The 23,875-nt window shown below is 37.0% G+C and overlaps 1 protein-coding gene across 6 annotated transcripts in view; it reads left to right on the plus strand.

Annotated features, from left to right (window-relative positions):
- LOC106974653 (zinc finger protein 420) overlaps positions 1-15,069 on the plus strand; it is a 38,148-nt gene extending 23,079 nt beyond the window's left edge. For 5 of the 6 annotated variants that reach the window (XM_015071914.3, XM_053210218.1, XM_015071912.3 and 2 more), the window contains one exon: positions 11,903-15,069. In XM_015071914.3, the coding sequence (XP_014927400.2) occupies positions 11,980-13,833 (1,854 nt within the window). In that variant the 5' untranslated portion in view covers positions 11,903-11,979 and the 3' untranslated portion in view covers positions 13,834-15,069. Of the gene's footprint in view, positions 1-2,171; positions 3,782-11,902 lie in introns of those variants that run through there. The other variant, XM_027044722.2, reaches the window with a different exon arrangement.
- Positions 15,070-23,875: the final 8,806 nt, after the last annotated feature.

The following is a 23,875-nucleotide window of genomic DNA, read 5'->3' on the forward strand; positions in this document are numbered from 1 at the left end:
CCACACCTCAGACCAATTAAATCACAATCTCTTAGCATGGGATACAAATATTATGTTTTGAAGCTACTTAGGTTGTTCAAATGTTCAGACATGTTTGGTAACCACTACAATATATTACCTAAGAATAAATTTATGTATTATTTTATTTTAGATATATTTTTAGACAGAGAATACATGTGAGTGGGAGAGAGGGGAAGGAGGGAGGGAGAAACAGAGAGAGAAAGAGAATCTTAAGCAGGTTCCACTCTCAGCATGGAGCCCGAGGCAGGGCTCAATCTCATGACCCTGGAATCATGTCCTGAGCCGAAATCAAAGAGTTGGCTGCTCAACCATCTGAGCCACCCAGGCGCCCCAAAATTTATTTTTGTTTTAAATTTTTGTTTATTTTGGGGCACCTGGGTGGCTCAGTCAGGTTAAGTGTTGTGTCTGACTTTGGCTCAGGTCATGACCTTGTGGTTTGTGGGTTTGAGCCCTGTGTTGGGCTCTGTGCTGACAGTTCTGAGCCTGGAGTGTGCTTCTGATTCTGTCTCCCTCTTTCTCTGCCCCTCCCCCGCTCACGCTGTCTGTGTGTGTGTGTGTGTGTGTGTGTGTGTGTGTCTCAAAAATAAGTGTTTTTATTAATGTTTGTTTATTTTTGAGAGAGAGCAGGGAAAGGGCAGAGAGAGAGAGGGAGACAGAATCCCAAGCAGGCTCTGCACTCTCAGTGCAGAACCTGATGGGGGGCTTGAACTCAGGAACCATGAGATCATGACCTGAGCCAAAATCAACAGTTGGTCAATTAACCAACTGAGCCACCCAGATGCCCCTATTTTTTTATTTGAGGGTTCACTCCATTTAGTTGCTATTGCCAGTACGCTTGGATTTATTTCTTCCCTATTTTATGTTTTTTGTGTACTCTTAATCTTCTGTGCTTCCTTCTTTTATTTCTTTCCTAATAATCAGGATGGATACATCTCTTTTTTTTTTATTTATGTTTATTTATTTTTAAGAGAGAGAGCACACACATGAGCCGACGTAGGCTAGAGAGAGATGGGGAGAGAGTATCTGAAGTGGGCTCTGCACTGACAGCAGAGAGCTTGATGTGGGGCTTGAACTCATGAACCGTGAGATCATGACCTGAGCTGAAGTTAGACGCTTAACTGACTGAGCCACCCAGGCATCCCTGTTTTGTTTTGTTTTGTTTTGTTTTTTTTAAACTCCATTTTCCCCCTTGTTTAATTTGGAAGATGTATACTATTTTTTATCCTTAGTGGTTATCTTTAATTTTTTGTCACATGTACTTTATTTCTTTTAATGCAAATATAGTTTTGTAGTTTTTTATTAATTGTAATGATGTTTGAAAAATATACACATTTAATAAAAATTAAATATTTTATTAATTATTAAATGTTTTAATATTAAGGCACTCATTCAATCCACATACAGTGTTTGCACACTGCTTTGCAGAAGTCTTTTCTTTTTTTAAAGTTTTTATTTAAATTCCAATTACCATACAGTACAACACTAGTTTCAGCTGTAGAATTTAGTCATTTATCACCTACGTACAACACTGTGCTCATCACAAGTGCCCTCCTTAATACCCATCACCTATTTAACACATTACTTCACCTACCTCCCCTCTAGCAACTATCAGTACTGTATAATTAAAGAGTCTGTTTCTTGGTTTGCCTCTCTTTTTCTTTTTTTCTCCCTATGTTCTTTTATTTTGTCTCTCAAATGCCACATATTTGGGGTGCCTGAGTGGCTGTCGGTTAAGTGTCCAACTTGGGCTCAGGTCATGATCTCGCAGTTTGTGAGTTCAAGCCCCGCCTTGGGTTCTGTGCTGACAGCTGAGCCTAGAGCCTGGTTCAGGTTCTGTGTCTCCCTCTCTCTCTACCCCTCCCCTGCTGGCACTTACTCTGTCTGTCTCTCTCAAAACTAAATCAACATTTAAAAAAAATTTTTTTAATGCACATATGAATGAAATCATATAGCAGTTGTCTTTCTCTGACTGACTTCGCTTAGCATAATACATTCTAGTTCCATCCATGTTGTTGCAAATGGCAAGATTTCATTTTTTTTTTATGGCTGAGTAATAGTGCATTGTGTATATATATATATATATACCTTCTTGATCCATTCATCAGTCAATGGACATTTGGGTTGTTTCTGTAATTTGGCTGTTGTTGCTATTTGGCTATGCTGCTATAAGCATTGGGGTACATGTATCCCTTTCAATCAGTACTTTTGTATCATATGGGTAAATATCTAATAGTGCGATTGCTGGCTCATAGGATAGTTCTACTTTTAATGTTTTGAGGAACCTCCATATTGGTTTCCAGAGTGGCTGTACCAGTTTGCATTCCCACCAACAATGAAGAGGATTCCCCTTTCTCTGCATCCTGACCAACATCTGTTGTTGGGAAAACTGGACAGCAACATGCAAAAGAATGAAACTGGACCACTCTCTTACACAATACACAAAAATAAGTTCAATGGGTTGAAGACCTAATTGTGAGACAGGAAACTATCAAAATCCTAGAGGAGAACACAGGCAGTAACGTCTTTGACATTGGTCGTAGCAACTTCTCACTAGATAGGTCTCCTGAGGCTAGGGAAACGAGCAAAAATAAACTATTGGTACTACATAAAAATAAAAATCCTCACAGTGAAGGAAACAACAAACTGAAAAGGCAACATACAGAACGGGAGAAGATATTTGTAAATCACATATCTGATAAGGGGCTAGTATACAAAAGAACTTACCAAACTCAACACCCAAAAAACAAAGAATCCAGTTAAGAAATGGGCAGAAGACATGAATAGACATATTTCCAAAGAAGACATAGAGATGACTAACAGTTATGAAAAGGTGCTCAACATCAATGAAATACAAATCAAAACTGCAGTGAGGTATCACTTCACACCGAACTGACTACAATTAACACAAGAAGCAGCAAAAGTCCTGAGTAAACTATATGCCCCACCCTCACATCTGGGATTTCAAGGCAACCAGCTGAGAAACAGAAAGGATTGGGTCTACCTTGAAATAAGTTGGAAGCTGTTGTGACAGTGAGTTGAGCTTCTATAGAGAGATGAAACACTGACCTCTCTGTGTCAAATGTATATTTCACTGTCAAAAATCAGGAGCATACCAGCAGTATATGACTATACTCTTTTTCTGTACCTTTACCAACACTACATACCTGTGATTGCTGGTGAGTTTAAATATTTTGGGAGTATTTCTGCCTGTTTTGGTCGTTTAATCATTATCATTATTGTTTGTGTCACTTAAATACTTAACAATGGTTAAAGTTAATGTTTCCTTTTTCCCCAGAACAATATAAAAGATATATGAAGGATCTGAAAATGCCTTTAACTATGGTTCATCTTTCCCATCTATTATGTTACTGTCTGATGTTTTAATTGTTTTCTTTTAAACCCTCCAAATGGGCATTATTTTTGTTTTATAATGACAGTGTTTGCTTGTAGATTTATTCATATGATTATCCTTTTATTTGCACTCTATTCCTCTTCATTATACCTTCCATTGAGATGATTTTATTTGTCATGAAATACATTAAGCAAGGCTTATTGTTAGTAAATGTTCTGTTTTTATTTTTGTTCTTTTAGTAAAGTAACCTTGCTTCACTTTCATTTCTGCCTGATGATTTCACTTGGTATAGAATTCTATACTGACAATTATTTTTTTCTCAGCACTCTGAAGATATTATTCCACTGTCTTCTGGCTTCTATTGTTGCTCTTGAGAAGTCTGCCTTCTGTCTCATTATTATTCCTTTTGTAAGTAATTGGTATTTTCTCTCTGGCTGCCTTTAAGATTTTTTTCTTAAGATTTTAATATAATTGATTATATCGTTTTATTTCTAGAACTTTGATATTCTCTTGCTCTCCTAGATCTTATTTTTTTTTACTTCTATTTAGTTCCTTTATCATGGTTTTGAATTCATATTTTAATTTTCATATATTTCAAGCATTTATAAATGCTCTCTATATAAAAAATTCAGTTTGTAGAGAACAGGCCTAATTCTGCAACTTCTTACATTCATGTGGGCTCTTGTGTAATGAAGTATGATTTTTTTTCCCTCCTTTTCATTGAGAGTCTAGGACAAGACTGCAGTGTTTCTTGTCATTTCCTTTGAGATCACATGGACTTTTTTTTCCTTTATCTGAACTGTGGGCCTTGGATAATTCTGATTTTGTGAAGAGGTTCAGTATTAATCCCTGAAATTTTGTGGGCCTGTGGCCTTGTGTCTTGGGTTATATCAGACCATTAAGATAGATACAAACTGTTTGGCAATTGAAATCAACAAATATCCTGAGGGTAGTTGTGACTTCAGAGCATGTGTTTACCTCTAGTTTGTGGTTCTCACTTCATTGTACCTCCTTTGGATCTTCTTTACTTTTTTAAAAAAAGTGTGGCATGCTTTTAAAAGAATATAGGTCATATTTTATACAGGATTTCAAGAAATCTGATGCATCATTCACATATTTACAATTGTGAATCCTTTTGTCTTTGAACCTTCTATATCTACATTTGATGTCCTTAGGTAAATTTCATAGTTGTTTCTTAAATGGTCTTTTGCATTTCTTCTAAAGCAATTTTCTGAGTACTTTATAAATGTTGATATTATGTATAGGACTGTTTTATTGTATGATATTTTCTGAATGGCTAATACATATATATAGACACACACACACACATAATACACATCTATATATGGTTAGCAAAATGTTGATATCTGTAAGTTGATAATAATCTTATAGAAACATCTAATAATTGTCCAGGGGATAATAGTGGATTTCTAGGTAGATACTTTTGCATTTTATATATAATGTATTATTTATTTCTTTTCTATTTGTGCCAGTTTTTTAAAACTGTAATCAGTAGGAGCTGAGTATTTGAATATTTCACAATTTGAAAAACAATTCTTGTCTTTTTCCAAACTTTATTGGAAGTATTTCTAATGTTTACTGAATATGTTTCTTTAGATTTCTGATACTCTTAATTAGGTTAAAGAAGAGCCATTCTGGCTTTAGAGAATTTTTTTACATTTTTAAAAAATGTTTATCTTTGAGAGAGAGATAAAGAGCACAAGCATGGGAGGGGCAGAGTGAGAGGGAGACACAGAATCTGAAACACGTTCCAGGCTCTGAGCTGTCAGCACAGAACCCAATGCGGGGCTCAAACTCACAAACCATGAGATCATGACCTGAGCCAAAGTTGGACGCTTAACCAACTGAGCCACCCAGGCGTCCCTAGAGAATTTTTAATACAAGGTCTCAAGTAGATTTTCTGATGTTGAATCACTCCTCCATTTGTGGGATAAATTGTATTTAATCATGATGTTTCAGTCCTTAATACAGCTATATTCTACATTGCTAATGTTTATTTAAAAATTTGACCTATGTTGGTTCATAGGATTGACTTCGTTTTCCTGAGCTCTCATTGTCCAGGTTTGTTATCTTAGTTAACTATGTAAAATGACTTGGGTGGATTTCCATGTTTTTGTATGTTCAACAACAATTACATAGGAATTGAATTGTGTATTCTTTAATGGTTTGGATAACCTTGCCAGTCATACCATCAATCATCAGTGTCTGTGGCCTTTTAGGAGCATAGACATTAAACTCAAATTTAAAATTCTTATGTAGTTATTGATGTATTCTCAGATTTTCTTTATTCATGGATCACTTTTATTATTTTCATCCATTTCAACTAGTTTTTCTAATTTACTGTTCAGTTATGTATAGGTTTTTCTCATAAGCACTTGTCTTAGATTTATGTTCTTCTATTCTTTATCCTTTCCAATGTTTTGGATTTGTGCCCAACCTGATTTTTTTCCCCAGCGTGTCATATTTTTGTACCATTTATTTGCTTTGGAAAAAATGAATGGACTTCTGGCCATTTCTATTCCTTCGAAATTCTGGTTTACTCACTTTCTCATTTAGCTAGCTAATTCTTTTGTTTGTTTTGTTTTTTCCTCCCTCTTCTTGAGTTGGCATCTTAATTCTCTTGTTTTTAATTATTTCTTGTTTTCTAATAAGTACATTTAAAGCTGTGAGTTTTCTGAGGATTCATTAGTTGAGTCTTGGGATTTCACATCAAATTCCTCTTGGTATTTTGCTCTAAATTTTAAGTTTAATTTTTATTTTCCTTTTATGTCAAACATTATATAGAAGTATCTTAATTACTTAATTCTAGGATTCTATATTTGTTTTCTGTGTTTTTGCAATTTCTAGTTTTATTATTAGTTTTATCTATCTATATAGTTAATACCTATCTTATTAATTATGTTCCAGTCTTCTGAGTCTGTACTTTCTTCTTAGTCTGTTTATATAACTGTCCTAAAACAGAAAAGGAAAAAACTATTTCCTTTTACTCACACAGTACTTCTGACACCAGATGTGTGGATTTTCCCATACGAGGCAGTTCTCCAGTTCCTGGTAGACACCAGTAGGGTGTCTTACAATTTAACTTAATTCTGATACTAACTGCCCAGAGTTAGCACAGACCCCACTGTTTAAGGGCTCAATCCCACAGCCTACTACCCCAGAGGCCAATTGTAACTCCCAAGTTGTCCCCGTACTTATGACTGACTGGCTATAAATCAGAGGTTCCCACAGTACCCTTCTCAGGTTTAATAATTTGCTAGAAGAGCTCAGAGAACTTAGAGCAACATTTACATTTACCAGTTTATTATAAAACATACAACTCAGGGACAGCCCAATGGAAGAGATGCACAGGGAAAGTGTTTTTTGTGCTGGTCTCAGCCTATCAGCAACCACCAGTGCTGTGGCTGGACCAGCTTTTATGGTTCTTACTATGATTGCAAGATGCCCTTTAGTAATAACCATTGGGAGACTTTGAAAAAGTAAAGATTTATGACTTAGAGGACCTAGAAATGATACAACATACCCTGGGCCCTACAGTGATGGCATGGGTATAGAGAGTGCACAGACCTAGGGTTTTGCCTCTGTTGAGGTTGAGAATGAGGGCCTAGGGTTTCTGGGCTCTGTATTGTTGAATTGAAAATGAAAGCGGGAACTTAAGAGGGCAGCAAGAAAAAATTTAGTAAGTGGTCCAAATGATTAGTTACTGAAATCAACAAAGGAATCTCAGATGGGGGAGGCAGCCTGGCTCCTTTATTTAGTGTGGCTTGTAATATAGTCATCTTTGATGGATGCCTCTTTGAAGTGGATGCCTCAGCAATCAAAGCTTAAGTCAGGCACATGCCTTACAAACAAAAACAAAAACCTATCAGGACTTATACTCTAGCAAGGTATGGAGAAGGGGTATGGAGCTTCCATGCTGTCTCTCAGCATACCCTCCCAGCACTGTGTTCACTAATCCAGAAACTCTCTGAACCCCTTCAGTCAGGGTTTTTGCTGGAGGCTTCATTAGGTGGGCATGATTGATAAAATCATTGGACATGAGTAATTTTATTCGATGTCCAGCATCTTTGCCCTCTCCAGGTGGGGCTAAAAGTTCCAACCCGCTGAGGGGCACTTGGGTGACTCAGTTGGTTAAATGTTCAACTTCAGCTCAGGTCATGATCTCACCGTTCCTGAGTTTGGGCCCCGCGTCAGGCACTGTGCTGACAGCCCTGAGCCTGGAGCCTGCTTCAGATTCTGTGTCTCCCTCTCTGCCCCTCCCCTGCTCGCGCGCTCGTGCTCGTGCTCTCTTTCTCTCTCACTCTGTCTCTCTCTCAAAAATAAATAAACATTTAAAAAAAGTTCCAACCCACTGATCGCATGGTTGATTCCCCTGGCAACCAGCCCACCCTCTTTAGGGGCTTTCCAAAAGTCACTTCCTTAGCATAAATTTAGGTGTGGTTGAAAGGTACTTGTTTCCAAGAGTTTTAGGAGTTCTGTACGAGAAATCAGGAACAAAAACTAAATATATATTTCTTATTGTATCACAATATCATAGGTTCTCTACTATGACTTTGGATTTATTAGTTCCTTTTTTTATGTCTATCAATTTTTGTTTATTTACTTCAGAGCTAAGTTTTCAGTTGCATAGTCATGACTTGTAATTTCTCTTATCTGACTCTAAGATGATTGCCCTGAGCTGAATTCATAAATTCACTGAGGTAATGGGAGTAATCAGAGGAGAACTCATACAAGCTTCTGCTGCTTCATCAGTCTGGCTCCCAGCTTTATACTCACTGGGCCTCTTTTCCTATTATGATAGATAAACTTTATGTGCCTTTATCTAAGGCTAGTATCTCCACTTTTGTACTAAACTCGTTTAGTACTCGTTAGTACTCGTTTTGTACTCCACTCGTTTTTCTGTTTAGTAACATTCTTGGAGCAATGTTCTGTTAGTCTTGTGCAACATCAATTTGTCAGTGTCTGGTACAGTCATTTGCATCTGTACACCTGTAATTTCTCCCATCTTAAATTGATAAACAAATCTGATAAACAAGCAAATAGGGATATGGCCCTATTTCTCTGCTACTTTTTACAACAAAACTCAAAAGTTTTCCATGCTTCATATCTCCAGGTCATCTTTTAAATCTGCTTCAATCAAAACTTATTCCCATTATGGGGTGCCTGGGTGACTCAGTTAAGCATCCAACTTCAGCTCAGGTCATAATCTCATAGCTCATGAGTTCGAGCCCCATGTCAGGTTCTGTGCTGACAGCTCAGAGCCTGGATCCTGCTTCGAATTCTGTATCTCCCGCTCTCTGCCCCTCCCCCACTCACACTCTGTCTCTCCCCTAGAATAAATAAACATTAAAAACAAAAAAAAAGAACTTATCCCCATTATTCCACCAAAACTATCTTGTGAAGATAAGAAGTAACCTCCATATTGTTAAAGCCTTTGTTAAATTAGAAGTCACCTCTCTCAGCATTTGACAGAATTGATTATTTCTCCTCAAAACACTTTCTTCGCTTGACTTCTGGGATTCCACATTCTCCTAATTTTTTTTTCTTCCTTTTTATTCTCCCTTTGCTGGTTCCTTCTCATCTACCTGACCTCTAACTGTTCAAGTGTCCCAGGTCTCAATCCTCAAACTTCCTTTTTCTTTTCTTCCCTTCCTTTCCTGTACCTTTTGTATCCAAAACTCTCTCTGGGTGATCTTATCAAATCCCATAGCTTTAAAAGTCATCTACTTATTGATAATTCTCAAATTCACATATCTCATCTAAATATCTCCTCAGAACCCCATACTTTTACATATACCTGCCTACTCAACATCTTTATAATATCTAATAGTTCAAAACCAAACTCTCGATATTCTCTCTCAAACCTGCTCCTACTACAATGAGAAGTTCTCAGTAAATGGCACTGGTATTGTTCTGGATGCCCAGGCAAAATACTTGGAGTTCTCTTAGACTTCTCTCATGTTACATGCCCAGTTCATCATCAAATCCTCTTCATCACACCTTCAAAATATATCCAGAATCCATCTTATTTTCTCCACCCCTTCCTCCAGAATCATCTGGTCCAAGCCATGTAGATTATTGCCTTAGCCTCCTAGCTTCTATCCACCCAGCTTCTGTACTTTGCCATTGATTCTCTGATGTTTTAAAACAACCAGAATGATTGATTTTTAAACAAAAGTCAGATACTATCATCCTGCTTCTCACAACCCTCCAATGGCTCCTCATCCTCAGAATAAAAGTCAGAATTTTTTACATGGCTAAGACTTAAGATTTCCTTGTCATTTTCTTTGAAGCCAGGGAATATTTTTTCTCTCCCTCTGAACTGCAGGCTTTGGATGGTTACAGTTTTGTGAAGAGGTTTATTTCTAATTCCTGACATACTGTAAGTCCAGGGCCTTATCTCAGATATTTTTTTTAGACCGTTAAGTTTCATATGTAGGCAGTTGAAGATAGCAGATGTCCCAAGGGTAGCTGTGGCTTCAAAGTATGTTTACCTTTCTAGTTTCTGGTTTTTCATTGTGGACTCTGTGGAACTTCTTTACTTTCTTTTAAGCTCGGCATACTTTTAGAAGGTTGTTTCTCATGTTTTATTCAACATTTACTCCACTGTCACAGTGGCACTGTACAACAGTGCCATTACACCCTCATGCTGTCCCTTTGTTGTCAACTCTTTCCCCATTTCTAACCTTTGACAACCTGTGACCTATTTTCTATCCCCACAATTTTGCCAATTTAGGGTTCCCAACCCTAAATATAACTTTATAGTGGGCCCTGTTCTCCAGTTATTGCCCAAGCCTTATGAAATGGTCCAAAACACTGCTTAGTTTCTCCACATCTCAGTTGTCTTGACCTGTAGGACCTCTGCAAGTGGAAAAGTGGCTTGAAATGATAAGCTTATTTCTGTGAATTTGTATGTTTTTTAACTTTTAGCCAACCAACTCTTTATTCCAGTTGTAATTCTCCAATGCCTTCTTCAGTCAGGTGCCTGTAATGTTTTGTGTGATTGCTCTCATCAGGAAGGTTGATTTAAATTACCTAGTCTTCTGTTAGCAGAAATATATATTTAAGATTTATGAACTAGTACTTAAATTGAAACCTGAAGAATGAGAAAAAGTTTGCAATATCTCATGCAGACAGGTTCAGAGATGTCTGACAAGCCCTGTTAGTTGTAAGTTGAAATTGGTTCTATGAGTTTTTCAGAGCTAAAAGTAATTAGTATGTTTGGCAAATAATCAGTAAAGCCAAGAAGGCTCATGGAGAAATCATAAATAAATTGGGACCAGACCATGGAGTGCTTTATCAAGTCATGGGAAGGATTTGGATTTTATTCTGTGTTTAATTAGGAAGGTATTTAAAAGTTTAGGCAGAGATAACAAATCATGATCTGAATCAGAGTCAGGTTTTAGGAAGTATTAAACCTAAAGATCTCCATGCTTTTTTTCTGATGAACTAGATTCGGTTTCAGTTAGTCTGGTGCAGTATCTGGGCATCTTTAATTTTACCAAGGTCCCCAGGTGGTTTTGAGCCCTACCAATTTGAGAACCACTAGCTTAAAAAAGTTTTCTCTTCCCTTACTTTCCCACTAGATTTTTATTATTCTCTGATCTCTAGTGTTCCTTTTACATGTTAGTATGTAAGGTCATTCTACACTAATATTCTTTGAAACCCTAGGCAGCAACATATTACTGCAGCATGAAATCAGTTTAGTGGGTTTTGGCTGTGAGTGTGTATGTGTAGTGTCTGTATGTGTGACAGAGAAGAGACTAGAATAACATAGAAAAAATGAAACAGTGTAGATACTGTTTAATGAAATTATATGTGTCAAGTTATGATGTGAAATGTAAGTAGGTATTACTATAAGTCATGGTTAAATAATATCTGAAAAACACTGATGTAGGCCAGTTATTTCTCATGGGTATTGGTTCCCTATACCAAATCTTCCTCACCTTATAGCTCCTGTCCCAGTAAACTCATTGTAAATTAAAAATGTCATAAGTTGAAAATGCCTATAATACACTTATCAAACATCATAGCTTAGTCTATCCTGTCTTAAACATGTTCATAACACTTATGTTAGTCTACAGTTCAAAATTATCTAACATAAAGCCTATTTTACAATAAAGTGTCAAATACATCATGTAATTTGTTGAATACTGAAACCAAGAAACAGAATGGTTGTATGGGTACAAAATGGTTTTCCATATATCAGTTTACCCTCATAATCACGTGGCTTACCGGGAACTGTAGCTTGCCGCTACAGGATCACAGGAGTACTATATTACTGCATATTGCTAGCCCAAGAAATTATCAAAATTCAAAATTTGAAGTATAATTTCTACTGAATGTATATTGCTTTTGTACTATCATAAGATCCAAAAATTTTAAGTGGAATGAATCATCATTAGTCGGTTATCATCTGTATATCTTTTCCATATATAGTCTTTTCTACTATGGAAACTCTCCTTCTGAAATGACAACAGAAATTGTTGATATTCTCTTATCTTTCAGACTTACCTTCAAGGAGTGCAAATAAAGACTTATCTCCAAAAAAGGATACTTATGAAACAGAATTATCTCAATGGGAAATGAGTGCCAGGCTTGAAAACTGTGATCTTGAGGAATCGAGTTCCAGAGATTATTTGGAAGTCAGAGGCACATTGGAAAAGCAACAAGAAAATCAGGAGGAATATTTCAGGCAAGGGATGATCATATATGAAAAAATGTCCATATTCAATCAGCATACTTACTTATCTCAACATCCTAGGTGTCATTCTACTGAGAAACCCTATAAATGTAAGGAATGTGGGAAGGCCTTTAGACGAGCCTCACACCTAACTCAACATCATAGTATTCATACTGGTGAAAAACCCTATGAATGCAAGCAGTGTGGGAAGGCCTTTAGTCGTGATTCACAGCTTATTCTTCATCAGAGACTTCATACTGGTGAGAAGCCCTATGCATGCAAGGAATGCGGGAAGGCCTTTACTCAGAGCTCACAACTTATTTTACATCATAGAATTCATACTGGTGAAAAACCGTATAAATGTGAAGAATGTGGGAAAGCCTTTATTCGTAGCTCACAACTCACCCGACATCAAAAAGTCCACACTGGTGAGAAACCTTATGAATGTAAAGAATGTGGGAAGGCCTTTACTCAGAACTCACAACTTACTCTGCACCAGAGACTTCATACTGGTGAGAAACTTTATGAATGTAAAGAATGTAGAAAGGTCTTTACTCAGCTCTCACAACTTATTCTGCATAAGAGAATTCACACTGGTGAAAAACCCTACGAATGTAAGGAATGTGGGAAAGCTTTTATTTGTGGCTCACAGCTTTCTCAACATCAGAAAATTCATAATGGGGAAAAGCCATATGAATGTAAGGAATGTGGAAAGGCCTTTATTCGTGGCTCGTTACTTATGCAACATCAGAGGATACATACTGGTGAAAAACCCTATAAATGTGAAGAATGTGGAAAAGCCTTTATCCGTGGCTCACAACTTACTCAACACCAGAGAATTCATACCAATGAGAAGCCCTATGAATGTAAAGAATGTGGAAAGACCTTTAGTCATGGCTCACAACTTACTCAACATCAGAGAATTCATACTGGTGAGAAACCCTATCAGTGTAAGGAATGTGGAAAGGCTTTTAATCGTGGCTCACTCCTTACCCGACATCAGAGGATTCATACTGGTGAAAAACCCTATGAATGTAAAGAATGTGGAAAGACTTTTAGTCGCGGCTCAGAACTTACTCAACATGAAAGGATTCATACTGGTGAGAAACCATACGAATGTAAGGAATGTGGGAAGTCTTTTATTCGTGGCTCACAGCTTACTCAACATCAGAGAATTCATACTGGTGAGAAACCGTATGAATGTAAAGAATGTAGAATGGCATTCACTCAGAGTTCACATCTTTCTCAACATCAGAGACTTCATACTGGTGAGAAACCCTATGTATGTAATGAATGTGGGAAGGCCTTTGCCCGTGGTTTACTACTTATACAGCATCAGAGAATTCATACAGGTGAGAAACCATATCAGTGTAAGGAATGTGGGAAGGCCTTTATTCGTGGTTCACAACTTACTCAACATCAGCGAATTCACACTGGAGAAAAGCCCTATGAATGCAAGGAATGTGGGAAGGCCTTTAGTCATGGCTCTCAACTTACTCTACATCAGAGAATTCATACTGGTGAGAAGCCCTATGAATGCAAAGAATGCAGAAAAGCATTTACTCAGAGCTCACATCTTTCTCGACATCAAAGAATCCATACTGGTGAGAAACCATATCAATGTAAGGAATGTGGGAAGGCCTTTACTCGTGGTTCACAGCTAACGCAACATCAGAGAATTCATATCAGTGAGAAAACTTTTGAATATAAAGAATGTGGGATAGACTTCAGTCATAGCTCACAAGTTTATATATGAATTATCTGATTCTTTGTGATTAAAATAGAGAGCCTTCTCTGGTCATTAATCCATTATCATCAAAGAATTCCTAAAATGTGAATATGGGAGCATATTTTCCTCTTCAAGTTCAGCATCAGTGAATTCTAATGGGAGAAAGATACTGTTAATGGAATCTATGTAGAAAAACCTATAGTTACTGGAAACCTATTAAACTTCAGCAAATTATAATAGAGTTCTGTTAATATAGTAAAATATAGGAAGGCCTTTAGCTGTAGAATATCTTTTTCAACATTATCTTGACTCTTCCAGCTACTTTTCTTTGTGATATTTATCATAATTAACCGTTGCTTTTGTTTAATCATTTGTAAGATAAGCCTAAGAATAATACCTTCCTTGTAAGATTCTTGGAAGTATTATGTGAAGCATTTCATGTAAAGCTCTTAGTGCCTTGAACATATTATATCACAAGTATTAGCTATCATTATTACTAGTATGATTTTAGAGAATTTGCATGAGAAGAGGACAACTAATGAATATGGAGATATTTTTCATTAACCCTTGACCCCGACTGTTTGGGGAGCACTGTATGCTGTAATGAATATGAGAAAGCTTTCATTCACATTTCATCCTATATGCTAGAAGAGGAAATTCATAGTTAAAAAAGTCATAGATTTAATCAGTGGATTGTTGAAGAGGGATGAGATGAATTGTAACAAAGTCCCAAAACTCATATTTTCTATAATTTTTGACCACAATTTAAGAATATTACTTAGAAGTGAAAAAAGTAGATAGTCAAAATTTTCTACTATGAAATTTCTAAAAACTTGAATGTACAGCTTTTGAATTAAACTAAAAGTAAACTGACAGTATTTTGCAGTGAAACATGATGACAGTCTGTCAGAGACTATTTCCCTACCCAGTATCCATTTCCCCCTCTTTAGAATTCTTGGCTGAAAAATTATCTCAGTCTCTCTTGCAGGTCAACAAGATAAAAGTGGTATTTGTTTGTACATATAGGACATTTAAGAATACCTTTTTCCTCTCTGCATTTCTGTTTTCCTGCCTACAATGTGGACATTTAATTTACATCTCTGATGATTTTGGGGGGAATTTGAGAATGCTATCTAAGGATAATTGAGCAGAAATACAGAATGAGTCTACACCTATACTGATTTTATGGAATAGCTGTACCAATTCTGGTCTGCCTGCCTCCTGTATTTCTTTATATAAAATTAAAATAAACTTATTTGTTCATGCTGTTGTCATTCTGTTACTGGCACTAAAATGTATTAAGGGCGTAAAATTTTTTTATCTGGCAGTGGAGTCCTATGGGTAAAAGAAATCTCAAGTATGGTATTGATTTGGTGCCATCATGAATGAGAACCCAGTTAAGGCTAGAAATCTAAAGATTTTTGCTTTTATAGACAGGACATTTGGTCAGACTCCTCCAGTCTGTCTTAAAAGGCAGATCTTTTACCAGTTAAGGGTATAATATTCGTAGAAATGGTATGAGTGATTCAGAATGTATTGGGTGTTTCTTGCTCCTTTTGGTAATGTCCTGCAAAAGATGAATTTGGTGTAGAGTTAGCTGCAGAGGCTACTAGCATAGATTGAAAGTGATATTGTTTTGTTAAAGGATGCTATCTCTGCCTACAGGCATTCAATCCTGGTTACTGTAAGTTCATATATTGCTGTATTCCAGCCACTGTCTTAGGGGTTTGTGATAATAGTAATGAGCAATTCTAGTAGGAAGAGGTAGAATGATAAAAAATGTAGAATATGTGTTAGAACATAAGTGTTATGGAAGAATGGTCATTCAAAAGTACTTGAACAGGATATGAAAGTTTATGAAGTAGACCATGGATAAGGAAAGATTTGAATCAAGATTTGAAAATGTGAAGGAGTAAGTCAGTGGTTATCTAAGGCAAGAACATTCCAGACAGGAAGAAAGTAGACCAAAGGCCCTACAATGGGACGATGGTACTTGAGGAACATCAAGGAAGCTATTGTTGAGGTCTCTGCAAGGGGATGATTAACAGAGTAGTTGGAGAGATAACAGGGCCATATCTTGTAAGGCCTTGCAAATCATTGTAAGAATTCTGTATTTTATTCTGAGGGAAATGTTTAGCCACTGGAGTGTTTTGAGCAGAGGATATTATCTAACAATAATGTTAGATAAAAACAGCAATTGTTAAAAACAATAACATCCAAGTGGATAAGAGGTTATGGTCTTAATTCAGATGAAAGAGGATGGTGGCTCACATTACAGTGGTAACAGTGGTGAGAAGTGGTTGGACTTGAGATATGTGGCAAATGTGAGCAAGCAAGTTTTGTTTAAGATTTAGATGTCAGGTGTGTCGGGGGGGGGGGTGGGTCTGGAATGACTTTGACTCACAGGTTTTGGTCTTAACTGGAAAGATGGTATTCCCATCACTTGAGATGGGAAAAGCTGCAATTCCATCAGGTTTGTTGGGGAAGGTTGGGAATTCAATTTTGAACATGTTGAGTTTGAAATGTCTTTTAGACAAAATGATTAGGTACTTGGATGTTTTAGTTTGTACTGTTCTAGAGATTATATTAATTTGGTGGGTATTGCCTATACTTACATAATAAAACCATGAGGAAGGATAAGATCATCAGGGACCTGAGTATAGATAGAGGAAAGAAGAACACAAAGACTGATCCACAGTGCCTTCTAATATTAAGAATCCACAGATAAAAGGACAGGCTAGCAAAGGATGCTAAGAAGGACAGTGATATGGAAGGAAAACCAAGATAGTGTGGCATTGAAAAAGCTAAATGAAAGTCAAAGGAAGGATGATCAATGGTTGCAGATACCATTAGCAGTTTACATAATACTAGACTTGAGAATTGGCTATTGAACGTAGCAATATCAATGTTATTGTTGATCTTGAGTAGAGCAGGGCTATTTTTGGTTTTTTTTGGAGTGGTTGAATTAAAAAACCTTTTTTAAAAAATAGAAATTGGAGACCATGAATATAGAGACAACTACTTGGAAGTGTTTTTGCTGAAAAATGAAGCAAAAAAAAAAAAAAGGTTAATAATTAGTGTGGCAGTAAGGAGTGTGTTTATTTCCAGAATAAGAGAAGTAATACCAATTGTGTATACTGGTTGGAATAATCCGGGTGGGGGGAATAGTTCATTACAAAGAAGTGAGAATTACTGGAGCAATGACCTTATGTCAGTGAGAGAGGATATAAGATTTAGCAGATGGACAGATTTGTTTTAGGAGATATGAAAAGTTTATTCCTGGCAATAGTACAGCAGAATATGGGCTGCTGGGAAGTAAGGTGGGAAAAGTTTTGGGAATTGTTCTGATTACTTCAGTGATTCCATGAGTGACAGACAAGGTTAGCTGAAAATATGGGGGACGAGAAGTTTGGCGTTCAGAAGAAAAGAGATAAGAAATAGTCACCAAAGTGAGACATTTAATGTAAAATATGATTGCCTGGCAACATTAAAGGGACAGAAAAATGAAAGCACAAAGGGGTCAGAAAGCAAAAGAAATTAGGCTTAAAACTATTCACACAAAATCTTTGACATTGTAATTAAACAGTAACAAATATTTTGAAAGCCCTTATATAGTTTTTAAAGGAAATGTACTACCGCTAATGAAACCCAATCCTAGCCTGCAACAGCCTACAACTCAAATCCCCCAAACAATTCCCAAGTTGGAACAAATCCATCAGGAAATGACCCATTAATGTAATTTTTCCAAGGCTATATATATAAAACTGTATATGTTCGTATGCCTATGTACATATATAGATCTATGTACATATGTATCTATATACACATATCTATATAGCTAGAGTATAGTTTCTCTTTTCATTTGCTTTTTAAAAATATGTATATTAAGCCAAGTTTTGGAGTGATTGTTATGCAGCAATAGAGACTGGAATGATTGCCAATATATGTAAATAAAAAAGTAAGGCAGGGTTTTTTTTCACTTACATGTTTTGGCAATCATTCCAGTTGGTATTGCTGCGTAACAGTCACTCCAAAACTTGGCTTAAGATACAATTTATTTAGCTCACACATCTATAAAAATTTGGACAGGGCCTGGCAGCAATAGCTTATCTCTGATCTACACAGCTTCAGATGGGGTGGTGTGAAAGGTAGGGGGTCACTTGATGGCTGAAGGCCGGAATCATGTGAAGACTCAAAAGCTCAGATGTCTGGCAGTTGATTCTGGCTGTTTGCTGGACCTTAGTGTGGGTAGCGAGAATAGCTACATGTGATATCTCTTTGTGGCTGCTTAGCATGGTATCTTGGGTTCCAAGAGTGTGTCCCAAAGAACAAGGTAGAAGTGCATGTAATTTTAATGATCTAGCCTTGGAAATCATATAACCTCACTTGTGTCATACACCATTAGCTGAGGCAATTACAGCTCTATGAAAGAAGTGTCACATTTTAAGAAGAGGTTGTGGGATAGGATATATTGTGACCATGTTTGGAAAATGCAGTATGCCATAAAGATGCTTCCATACCTAGCCTGGGAAGTTACATAATCTTGCTTCTGCCATTCTCTACTTGTTTAGGCAGCTACATCTTTTTTTTTTTTTAATGTTTATTTATTTTTGAGAGAGACAGAGACAGAATGCGAGTGGGTTGGGGCAGAGAGAGAGGGAGACAGAATCTGAAGCAGGATCCAGGCTCTGAGCTGTCAGCACAGAGCCTGACACGGGGCTCGAACTCCGGAGCTGCGAGATCACGACCTGAGCTGAAGTTGGATGCTCAACTGACTTCAGAAGATTCCCCATCTTTTTTTTTTTAATCTTTATTTATTTTTGAGAAAGAGACAGAACATGGGCAGGAGAGGAGCAGGGAGAGAGGGAGACAGAGAATCTGAAGCAGGCTCCAGACTCTGAGCTGTCAGCACAGAACTCAATACAGGCCTTGAACTCATGGGCTGCAAGATTATGACCTGAGCCGAAGTTGGACGCTCAACTGACTGAGCCACCCAGGCGCCCTAGGCAGCTACATCTTGATGGGAGAGTGTCATATTGTAAGTAGAGCATATGGGGTAGGCTATATTTTGGTGGGACTTTTGGGGAAATATATTCTGTCCCAGAGATCCTCTCCTATGTGAAGTTGCCTTGTTTTTATGGTGGCATATTATTGTTACAGCTATATATTCTTTTAGTGATATGCCATAATTTTGGTAGACTGCCAGAATTTTCTTTCTTTCTTTCTTTTTCTCTCTCTCTCTTTCTTTCTTTTTTTTTTTAAGTGCTTAGCTGCCCTGATATGTACCAAATCTCCCATTCTCCCTTGACAGTCATGGCTCTGTGACTAAGTGAAACATCAGAAGTGATACATAACTTCCCTCTCATAGGCTCAACAATTTCCATAGGAGTATAGAAATAACTCCCAGTATACTATTATTTACAGTTAGTATAAATATTTAATGTAGCTATTAAAGGATATATTTTACTTCCAGTTCTGGACCAAGATGGAGTATAAAGAAATATGAAGCTGTGGTAAAAGAGTTATGGTAAGAGAACTCTGAAGAGTACCCAAAGACTGAAGGAGAGTATCCAAGAAAGGATAAATTTTGAAAGTGGGCCCCATCTCTAAGTCTGGGGTTCAGATTTCATCATAGAAGGCATGGTTTCAGCCCCACTGAATGGTGAATCTTGGTGGGAGTGCCAGGGCTAGAGCTATCTATACTTGTTGAGCAACCAGGAGGCAAATCTTTGAAACACAAATGAGTTACAACAATAATAGTAGGGGACCTTAATATACCTCTTATATCAATGGATAGATCATCCAAACAGAAAATCAACAAGGAAACAATGGCTTTGAAAAACACATTGGACCAGATGGAGCTACAGATATATTCAGAACATTCCATCCTAAAATAGTAGAATACACATTCTTTTCAAGTGCACTAGGAATATTCTCCAGAATACATCACATATTAGGCTACAAAACAAGTCTCAACAAATTCAAAAACATTGAAGTCATTACCATGCATCTTTTCTGGCTACAACACTATGGTATTAGATATCAACCACAAGAAAAAATAAAAGGCCACAAATATATGGAGGTTAAATAACATGATACTAAACAATGAATGGGTCAACCAAGAAATCAAAGAGGAAATAAAAAGAAAATACATGGAGACAAGTGAAAATGAAAATACAACAGCCACAAATCTTTGAGATGCAGCAAAAGCTGTTCTAAGGCAGAAGGTTATAGCAATACAGGCCTACTTCAAGAAGCAAGAAAAATCTCAAAACAGCCTAACCTTCCACCTAAAGGAGCTAGAAAAAGAAAAACAAAACCCCAAACCAGCAGAAGGAAGGATATAATGGAGCAGAAGTAAATAGAAATAAAAATAGAAAAGATCAATGAAACCAGGGCTTAAAACACTAGTCCCTCCATTCGTACATACCATAGAATATAGCCTATAGCTTCACAAATAAGTTCTTGATAGGACTTTCCTAATGGTCCTTGTAATAAATAGTTTCCCCTGCTCCCCAGAGCCTTCCCTTGGGTTACCCTTCTATAAGACCCCCATGAATTTTATGCAAGCCTCACCCTTTTGATTTGAATTAACCAATCTTCCCTTAGCATTAGGACCCTAAAACACACCACCTGCAGCCCCTAATAAAAGCATGTGCCCTAGGTCCTGCTGCACTGTCTGCATTCTGCCTGGACCTCCCTGCGTGGCCCCTGGACATGTGCTGTGTAACTCTTCCTGGACTTGTGAGTAATAAACTCTATTTCAATTCTTTTTTGACCTTTTGTTGAACTCCCACTCACCATCCAACACTGCGGTGCTCTACTTTACAAATACTAATTTAGCAAAGTTAAAACAGAGGTGTGCTAGTAACTTTCCCAGCTTTTATTTACCTGGAATATCATAATTTCTCTTTCATTTTTGAAGGTGAGTTTGGCTAGATACAGAATAGCTGTCAGGATTTTTTTCAGAACATTAAATATGTAATCTATTTTTTTCTGTCTTCCCTCGTTTCTGATGAGTAGTCGGCTGTTAATTTTATTGAAGTACCTTTGTATGTAGCAAATTGATTACCTCCTACTGCTTTCAAGATTCCTTGTATTTGCTCTTCAATGATTTAATTGTGTAACATGTCTCAATGTTGATCTCTTTGAGTTTATCATGCTTGCAGTTGATTGAGGGTCTTGAAAGTATATATTTCATGTCTTTAAGTTTGGGAAGGTTTTGGCAGTCATTTCTTCAAATATTTTTTCTGCTTCTTCCTCCTTCTGGGCTCCTGTTATGAATATAATGATATGATTGATGGTGTCATATAGCCCTCTCAGGCCCTCTTTTTTTCCCATTCTTTTTGCTTCTACTTTTCAGGCTAGATCATTTCAATTGCCTTACCTTTTAGTTCATGAAGTTTTCTGCCTCCTCATACCTGCCATTAAACTCCTCTAATAAGTTTTTCATTTCAGCTATCATACTGTTCAGCCTCAGAATTTCTTTTTCGTTCCTTTTTATAATTTCTATTTTTTGATCAACATTCATTTTTGGAGGCACCTGAGTGACTCAGTCGTTAAGCATCTGACTCTTGATTTTGGCTCAGGTCAGTTTGTGAGATCTAGCTCCATGTCAGGCTGTGTGCTATCAGCACAGAGCCTACTTCAGATTCTCTCTCTCCCTCTCTCTCTGCCCCTCCCCCACTTGCATGTGCACTTTCTCTCAAAAATAAAGAAATATAAACATTTTTTAAAAACCTTCATTTTTGTTCATATATTATTATCTTGATTTCCTTTAGTCTTTTCTCCAGTGTTTTACTTAGCTCATTTAGCATATTTTGGATAGCTGCTTTAATGTATTTGACTAGTAATTTCAATGTCTGGGTTTCCTCAGTGATAGTTTCTATGAAATTCTTTTTTATTGGGGCACTGGGTGGCTTAGTTGAGCGTCCACCTTTGGCTCAGGTAATGATCTCTTGGTTCCTGAGTTTGAGCCCCACATCAGGCTTGTTCCTGTCAGCACGGAGCCCACTTCAGATCCTCTGTCCCCACCTCTCTCTGCCCCTTCCATGCTCTCTCTCTCTCTCTCTCTCAAAAATAAATAAAACATTTTTTATAAAATTATTCTTTTTATATATGAATGGAACATGCTTTCCTTTTTTAGTGCTTTGTAATTTGTTACTGAGATCTAGACATTTTGAGTAGTATAATGTAACTCTGGAAGTCAGATTTTTCCCTCCTTGGGGATTGCTGATTTTTGTATGTTGCAGACTGAAGCCATCCATTTATTTAGTGAAAGTTTATTATTTATTTATTTTGCAAAGTGCATTTCCCATGTTGCATGTTGTCACCAAAGTTTCTGTTATATTATCTCTGAGGTCAGGCAGAGATACTGGTTAAAACTTCAATCTAGGGGTGCCTCGGTGGCTCACTCATTAAGCATCTGACTTTGACTCAGGTCATGATCTCATGGTTTGTGAGTTTGAGTCCCATATTGGGTGAACTCAACCCCTGCTTCAGGCAAGCTCAAGCCTCGCTTTGGGTGAGCTTGTGCCCCGCATTGGGTGAGCACAAGCTCCACTTCAGGTGAGCATGAGCCCCCCTTTGGGTGCACTCAAGCCCCACTTTGGGTGAGCCTTGCTTCTCTCTCTCTCTCTCTCTCTCTCTCTCTCTCAAAAAAAAATTTTTTTTTTTCAATCCAAACTTGAGAAACAAAATAGATGAACATAAGGAAATGTGAGAGAAGAGAAAAGAAAGAAACAAACCACAAGAAAGTCTTAACAATAGAGAACAAACTGAGCATGGATAGAAAGAGATGGGTGGGAGATGGGCTAGATGGGTGATGGGAATTAAGGAGGGCACTTGTGATGAGTACTCGGTATTGTATGTAAGTGATGAATCACTGAATTCTACTCCTGAAACCAATAATGCACTGTATATTGGCTAAAATTTAAATGAAAAAAAAATAAATCCACTTCCCATAGTCAAAAAAAAGAACTTCAATCTAAGTAAATATAATAATTATTAATAAAACAATTATAATCATATACAGTGTCTTAGATTGGGCTTCTATAAAACAATACCATAGACTGTCTTAAGCAAGAGAAATTTATTTTTCTTAAAAGTTCTAGAGGCTGGAATTTGGAGATCAGGGTCCCAACATGGTCAATTTCTGGTGAGAGCTCTTTTTTGTAATGAGAGCTCTTTTATTGGATTGCAGATGGCTGCGATCTTGCTGTGTGCTCACATGACCACTTCTTTGTCCAAGTGCAGAGAAATAGTGAATAAGCTCTCTGGTGTCTCTTACAATCAGACCACTAATCCCATCATCAAGGTTTTGTCCCTCATGCCTTTTTCTAACCCAAATTATCTTCCAAAAGCTGCATCTCCCAATACCATCACATTAGGGGTTGGGGCTTCAACATATGAATTTCGGGGGCACACAGTCTATAATATGCATCTAACAACAGAGCTGCCAAATATTATGAAGCAAAAAGTGACAACATTGAACATTAGAAATAGTTATACAATCATACCTACAGCCTTGAATACTCCACTTTCAATAATGAATAAAACAATGAGTCCCTAAATTCTATACCCAAAGCTAATATTACAGTGTATGTTAAATAACTGGAATGTAAATGAAAACTTGAAAACAAAACAAAATAATGAATAAAACAATGAGATAGAAGATCAATAAGGAAATAGATGACTTGAACAACACTGAGTCAACAGACATACAGAATACTCCACCCCTGACAGCAGAACACGGATTTTTTTCTTAAGTGCCCATGGAACATCCTCCAGGATAGATCATAAACCACAAAGCAAGTCTTAATACATTTTGAGAGAATGAAAATATGCCATATATCTTTACCAGTCACAATGGAAAGAAACTAGAAATAACAGTAGGACAGAAGGAAAGTCCACAAATATGTGGAAATTAAAAAACACACTTCTTTTGAAGTGTAATTAATATGCAGTTAGTTTTGTTAGTTTCAGGTGTACAACATGGATTCAGCAATTCTATATACATTTCTCAGTGCCCACCATGGTAAGTGTAGTAACCATACAACATTATTATAAT

This window comes from Acinonyx jubatus, chromosome E2, assembly GCF_027475565.1.
Source record: "Acinonyx jubatus isolate Ajub_Pintada_27869175 chromosome E2, VMU_Ajub_asm_v1.0, whole genome shotgun sequence".
Classification (NCBI taxonomy): Eukaryota; Metazoa; Chordata; class Mammalia; order Carnivora; family Felidae; genus Acinonyx; species Acinonyx jubatus.